We start from the raw sequence: 6,831 nt of genomic DNA, 5'->3' as shown, positions 1-6,831 counted from the left end.
CAATGCAGCCAAAAATAAACAAAATAATTAAAAAAAAGAAAAGCACACAGTATCTTAATTATTTTGTATCAAAGCAAAATCATCTCAATAAAGCAAGACCTCAAAGATGAGAAGATGAAACAACAGAATTAAGTGAAAAGGGAGATTGCAAAGCTGAGGAAACAAATTGAATATCAGAATGACAATTTCTGAACTAATAAATTAGAAAAGCAATAGAACGATAATTGCAGTTGAGGGTTGAAATCACAGACATCAAGGAAAGACCTGCTCTGATCTCAGAGAATGCAAAGGGAAAAAGAGGAGATTAGAGCAATTAGACAAGATACAGTGTATTTAGAGGACCCAAAGGACATTTGGTGACTGAAACAGAGAATTCAACAAACAGAATGTATAACGTGTTTAATGATGTTGAGTGAATCTTCCTTAAATGACAAAGAACCTAATCCACAGCTCAGAAGGCACAGTCAGGAATACTCACAGGATGACTGATGGCCACACAGATATAATTGTGTGTGTGGGGGGGTAATTTTTATTTTGAAACAATTCCAGACATACAAAAACATTTCAAGAATAAAAAAGAATTCCTGTTTTAAGTATTTCACCACATTTCCTTGATCACATACTTATCCATCCATCAATTCACCTTATTTTCTGATACATTTCAAAGTAAGTTACAGACATCAGTACACTTTACCCAATACAATTCAGAGTGCATATTAACGAGAGTTCAATACTTGTGTACATTGCTTTGAAGTAAAATGAACACGCAGTAAAGTGCTCACATCTTTAGATGCTATCTGTTGAGTTTTGACAAATTCATAAACCTTTTACAAGATAGAGTATCTCTGTCACCCCAGAATGTTCCCTCGAGTCTTTGTTGGTCCCTGTGCACCCACACTGGAGAGGCAGAGAAGCATGGCCCCAGGCTCCCTGAGCACCAAGGATGCTCACAGCACAGACGGGGATGTGGCCAGGCCTCTCTGGACTGAGCGCCCCGGGGAGGGCTCAGGCCTCGGCCAGCTGCTGCGGCACTGAGAGGGACCCGTACAGGGCGAACAAGGGCTTCTTGGCCTCCAGGTCTCAGGTCGCCTTGGGGCTGTCGGGAGCCACCCTCAGGCTGCACTCCTCCAGCAGGCTGAAGGTGACGGCCAACCCCTCTACCTGAAGCAGGGTGAGGAGCTTGGGGTCCAGGGTGAAAGTTATGTTCCAAGGGTACTTGAAGTTGGGCTCCAGGATGCTCTTCACCTGGAAGAAATGAGGTCAGGTGTTGCAGGTCAGCCTTTGAGATCAGGAGACAAAACCTTCTGTCCCGAGAGCCAGGGGCCTCACCGGGTCATGGAAGAGGCAAAGTCATGGAGTCAAGGGGACCAGGAGTCTCGTCCTGTCCTGTCCTTTGATCGGTGTGATCTTGGATATGTCATTGGAAATTGTTGCGCTTTGGTTCTTCAGCTGCTGAATGGTGATACTAACATTGACCTTGCAGAATAGTGGTATCTGGAATTACATGTGTATGTGTACATGTGTGCAATGTGTGCACACACATGTACTCGTGTGCACACACATGTACTCATACATGTATGTGGAGAGAGAAGGAACAATTTGCAGATGGTAACTGTGAGGAAAGCAGAGGTGTTTCAGATTCCCTGAGCCCCCCCAAACTTGTATTCCTCTTTTAGAACTGTGGGCGCCCTCTGCTGGTGTTGCCATGGAGACGGAGACCCCCCTGAGGTAGACTCACACCCACCGGGCTTGCTCCCCAGAGGGAGAGGCAGCCAGAGGATTCCCGGTGGCCACACGGGATCCTTTCTCCCCTCTCAGCAGAATCTTACGTCACCTCTCTTTCCTCAGAATCATTCTTAGCCCTGGCTCCCTCACCCCCATCCCTGGAGGCTGGCCCCTGGGGATTGATTTCTTCCCAGCGCCCGCTGCTGGAGCAGGATCCTCTTCTCCATGGACCAGGCCAGTAGCTCATGTTGGGTGTCACTCAGCCCTGGGAACGAGGGGACATTTGGGGAGAGAGAGTGATGAGTAGTCAGATTTTTCTTCCCTACTGTGAACTAGGAGACCTCCCGAGGGCAGAGGAATAAAACCCGCTCGACTTGAAAGGTGAGTTCCCTCCTTCTGCTCTTGGGATGGTCTCCAGGATGCTACATAACATGGTCCAGCGGGTGGGACTCTAGGCTGGAGACTGGAATCATCCACACCCAATGATAGGTTGGGTGAACTTGGGCTGGTCTTTCTAGATCCCGGGCTGGCTCTGTATCATACGTTGAATTTATCTCACTGACGCCTCCTGACCTTGGAGAGGGGCGTGATGTGAGATGAAGACCATGGTATTAGACGGGTTTTAGAGAGGTGGGTGGCATCTAACCCCATCCTTTTCGGGTCTGGAGGCCAAATTTGTGACGTTCCCATATTTCCCTCAAATCACTCTTACCCAATATGGCTTTAGGGAGGGAAATGATGTGCAGTCTTAACTTGAGCCGTAGATTTCTTGAGTCCTCTTGCATCTCACTTAGGAAGGTGCCGCCAAAGCTGTCCAGATGATGTGAGGGGCCCCGATCCAACTACAGGAGACCGGTATTATTAGTAATACAACAACGATAACAGTAATAGCAATAGTGATGTTGTTTTGCAGTTTTGCCAGCATCTTTTGAGTCTACAAGCGATTAACCAGGGTGGGAGGGGGCGGGGTCTTCACCTCCCCCCAGATTCCAAGCAGCTTCAGCATGTGGGCTGCATGCCCTGGACCTGGTCATTGTGCCTGGACCAGCGTTTGGGACCCCCTTCTGCAGCCCTCCTTCCCCATGTATCTTGGCAGTCTATCTCCTAAACCTGCCCCTTCACAACTTTGATCAGCCTTAGGTAGAGTGGGACCCCCCCGCCACGTCCATGAGGTCCTGCAGAGCCTCTCGGTCCTTGAGCCTGGCCAGGATATTATGGAGAACAGCATCCTGAGTGTCCTTTGGGAGCTGGGCCATTGCCTCCATTTCCCTGGAAACCTCCTTTTGTAGGTGCTTGAAAATCTGTCCTCAGGCATCAACATCAACCAGAAAGTGGGGACAGTTCTCTGATTAGAACATCCGTGGTGTGATAAGCCAGGCACCTCCATGTCGTTTATCTACCAACCAAAAGCATCTCTGCAGATGGCATGTTTGAGCTGTGGGGATGGAGCTATCATAATAGGCTAAAATGATGGGCAATCCTAGTGCTGTGAAGGGACCCGGGGTGGGGTAGAAGGCAGGGAGGAGAGAAGGAGATTCTGGAAAGAGGTCGTGGGAAGTGGAAGAAAATGACCAAGTGCTCTTTTCTGGGACACATCTAGAATAACGTGGATTCTAACGTTGGGCTCTAGAGATGAGAATCTTAGGTGCTCTGGGCTCAGTTTCCACATCTGTTTAGTGGGAAGGTTATGAGGATTAAATGAGTTCATGTATGTAAAATGCTTGGGGGAGTACCTGGCACACATGAACTACCCTCCTTATCGTGTAATTCTGCCTGTATCGTCTATGACCACACAAAATTAAGCAAGGAATGGAGTTGGGGGTTCTCTGCTCCTCCTAGGAGACTTCAGGTGGCCTCCAGCTGATCTGCCGAGAGGGAGAGGTCCAGTGAGGCAGACATTTCTGTTTGGTCCACGGCCGTATCCCCGCTGCTCAGAATAGTGCCTGTTGCCCAACAAGTCCTCAACAAGTGTTTGTTGCGTGCATGCATGAATGAGTGAATGAACGAATGGGGCTGAACAAAGCGTCGATTTGGAAGTAGAGCTCAGTTTTGTAAGTTGCATGCAAGCCACCTTTTGGGTAGTTGGCTTTGCAGTTTCCCACCCAGGAAGTCCCAGCTTCCCTCTTAATAAACACTGACCTTGGCCAGTGGGTTCCCGTATTCTTCCTGGAAAGAGAGTCACAAGTGATCATCTCCCTTTCTCATCCACCAACTTTACTTTTGAGACATTTTGGAGAGTCCTGCCCTCTTAACACCTTCTCTCTTTTGCTTAACCTCTTCCTGCCCCCATCCCCGTCTGTCCCTCCCCCTCCTTGGTCGTGTGGAACCCCTCCCATTCCACAGAAACTAGGGCCAGGCCCCGGGGCAGCGGTGGCAAAGGCAGAGGCCATTTGCCCTGCTCTCCAGACGTATGTGTGCCATTAGGACCCATCCCCCATCCCAGGAAACACACACTCACCCATTGGGAGGATGGTGCCTAGAAGAGAAATTAAATCCTTACCCAAGAGTTAGTCTCTGAAGGCACTCGGTTTCTCTGACCCTCTGCCCCCTACTTCCCTGACCCCCGTCCCCTTTCTATCTACCCCTTCCCTCCCAGGGGGCCAGACCCAGCGACTTGGGTAAGGACAGCAGAGGCAATCACGTGGCATTCTGGTTGTGACAAGAGCCCTCAGGGAGGGATCAGATCCCACTTTCCTGGCTGTAAAATCACCCACTCGCCCATCGCCGATTGCAGCTGACGCTCTTCTGGAAAGATAAACAGAAGGACTCACTCACCAAGAGTTAACCTCCGCTCCCCCAAGACGCACACACGTGCACACACGCACACACAAACACACACACACACACACACACGAGAAAGGTGCCTTCCTCTGTGGCCCCAAGAGTCTATGGCTTGTAAAAGACAGAAGCAGTTGGCGGGCTGTGGAGGAGGTTAGCTTCCCTCTGGGTCTGCTGGCTGAGCCCCTTGCGTGGCTCTTATTAGCATCCAGAGGGGGTCAGAGTTCAGGGGTAGGCAGAGAAACTGCCCAGCTCAGGAACTCACCTCTGGAAAGGTTTTCCACTTATCATCATCTGAGATGAAAAGAATGTCTGGATGGGGAAGAAGCCAGGTCAGGAGAGCCCAGGTTATTCCTGCTGGATCCTTTCACATCCCTGCACCTGTAGTCCCCCCCCCGAGCCCATCCCCAGCTTCTTCCTCCGGATCAGGTGAGGCAGCTTTCCTCAGTGTGACCTGGGGACCCCTTGCATCAGAATCACCTGGGATGATTGTTTAAAAACTCAGAATCCCTGACCTCACTCTGTTTCTTCTGAATCAGATTCTCTAAAGAGAAACCTGGAACCTGCATGTTAACTAAGCACCTCATCAAGGGATAACGTCCTAGCCCTAAGAAATGATGGCGTCACTTGAACAGTGGTCCAGGAGAGACACAGCATCCTCTTTCCAGGCACAGCATCAGCCCCAGGATGCAGCTCACTGAGCAGAAAATGTTTGGGATTTGGAGCCAGACAGACCTGATTTGGATTCCAGTTCTACCAGTTCCCAGGTGTGTTAACTTTGAACAAATTATTTTGTAAGTTTCAATTTATTCTTATGCAAATGGCGATGTTATTCCTAACTTCAGAGGCTGCTGTAAGTATTCAATATGCTAAAAAAGTGCCTGGGTCCAGATAGTTAGTAGATTCTCAAATAATCGTAGCTCCTTGCCCTGTGCCTTTAGGCAAGGCTGGTTTGATATCTACCCGTGCGGGCGTCTTAGGGCTTCTTGGGTGTTGCACCAAGAATCTATCTGAGCATGCTTGTTTTTCACTCCTTGCCTCCTTCGTCCCTGGTTGACACTACCTGGGACTGAAGAACTTGGCTCCAGGATATCCATGAGGGTGTATTCTACTGGAACAGCAGGTTGTCCCCAGAACTGTGCGTGCGTCCCCTTCTTCTTCCATAATAGCTCCAGCTGACGGAATTTATTGGTGCTCAACAGGTATTTGACAGGCCTCAGGTCTTTGTCTCCAATCTCTTTGACCAAATTCTTGCTAATAGGCTCAAACAGGGAGGGCATGTTGCTAGGAGAGGATGGAAGGGGAGTGCAAAGTTCCGTTGGGAGGCAGGGAAGAGAGTGGGCAACCTCGTACAGATCCCTGATATTCTTCCCGAAGGGACGCACGTTATAGGAGGTGAATTTAGGTTGTAAGTCAGACACAGAAAGACAAATACTGCAAGATCTTATTTTTTTTTTATTTTTTGCGGTACGCGGGCCTCTCACTGTTGTGGCCTCCCCCGTTGCGGAGCACAGGCTCCGGACGCGCAGGCCCAGCGGCCATGGCTCACGGGCCCAGCCGCTCCGCGGCATGTGGGATCTTCCCGGACCGGGGCACAAACCTGTGTCCCCTGCATCGGCAGGCGGACTCTCAACCACTGCGCCACCAGGGAAGCCCTGCAAGATCTTATATGTATGTGAATCTCAAATAGCTAAACTCATAGAAGAAGCAGAGGGTATGATGGTGTCCAGGGCCTGGGGGGAAATGGAATGACATTGGTCAAAGGGTTCAAAGCTTCAGTTGTACTAGATGAAAAAATCCTGGAGATCTAATGTACAGAATAGTGACTATAGTTAACAATATTGTATCGTATACTTGAAATATGCTGAGGACGTATCTTAAGTGTTCTGACCACACACACACAAAAGGTAGTGTGTGAGGTGATGGATATGTTTATTAGCTGGATTACGGTGATCATTTCACAATGTATTTACGTATATCAAAATGTCAAGTTGTAAACCTTAAATATATACAACTTTTATTTGTCATTTATATCTCAATAAATCTGAAAAAAATTAAAAAGATTTATAAAAAACACAAAAAAGAAATGAACTCCAGGCAGTCGTATAGATTGGAGCTCAGAGCTAAGAAATGCCCTGGAGATCCAAGTGTTTGAGTTATCTGTGTGTAGGTATTAATCGAAACCAGCGTAGTAAGGATGCAGACATGAATAAATAGTGAATAGCTGGGTAGACAAAAATGTGAAGTGCATTTTACAGACCACATTGAATGAGAGTAATTCATTGGAATTGCTCTCTTCTGGGCAAAGAGGAATTAGATTTCCCAGTT

General features: G+C 48.4%; 1 protein-coding gene across 1 annotated transcript; it reads right to left on the bottom strand.

Annotated features, from left to right (window-relative positions):
• Positions 1-1,080: 1,080 nt before the first annotated feature.
• GSDMC (gasdermin C) lies at positions 1,081-5,783 on the bottom strand. The gene is made up of 7 exons (XM_024741285.1): positions 5,567-5,783; positions 4,769-4,815; positions 3,865-3,891; positions 2,886-3,026; positions 2,438-2,567; positions 1,918-1,990; positions 1,081-1,246 (listed from the first exon to the last, which is right to left on the bottom strand). Exons 1-7 carry the CDS (start codon positions 5,781-5,783, stop codon positions 1,081-1,083), a joined length of 801 nt encoding a protein of 266 aa, XP_024597053.1.
• Between the last annotated feature and the right edge of the window lie 1,048 nt (positions 5,784-6,831).

This window comes from Neophocaena asiaeorientalis, unplaced genomic scaffold (genome assembly GCF_003031525.2).
Source record: "Neophocaena asiaeorientalis asiaeorientalis breed wild unplaced genomic scaffold, Neophocaena_asiaeorientalis_V1.1 scaffold177, whole genome shotgun sequence".
Lineage (NCBI taxonomy): Eukaryota > Metazoa > Chordata > Mammalia > Artiodactyla > Phocoenidae > Neophocaena > Neophocaena asiaeorientalis.
Note: the sequence above shows the minus strand (reverse complement) of the source record. Positions and strands in the feature narration are given on the sequence as shown.

Excerpts from the sequence above, each read along its gene's own strand:
- GSDMC (XM_024741285.1), bottom strand. The coding sequence starts at position 5,783 with ATGCCCTCCCTGTTTGAGCCTATTAGCAAGAATTTGGTCAAAGAGATT. Across the intron at positions 3,892-4,768 it reads AGTGGAAAACCTTTCCAGAG|GAAGAATACGGGAACCCACT; the intron begins GTGAGTTCCTGA and ends CTCTCTTTCCAG. Across the intron at positions 1,991-2,437 it reads CCTCCCTAAAGCCATATTGG|GGCTGAGTGACACCCAACAT; the intron begins GTAAGAGTGATT and ends CCTCGTTCCCAG.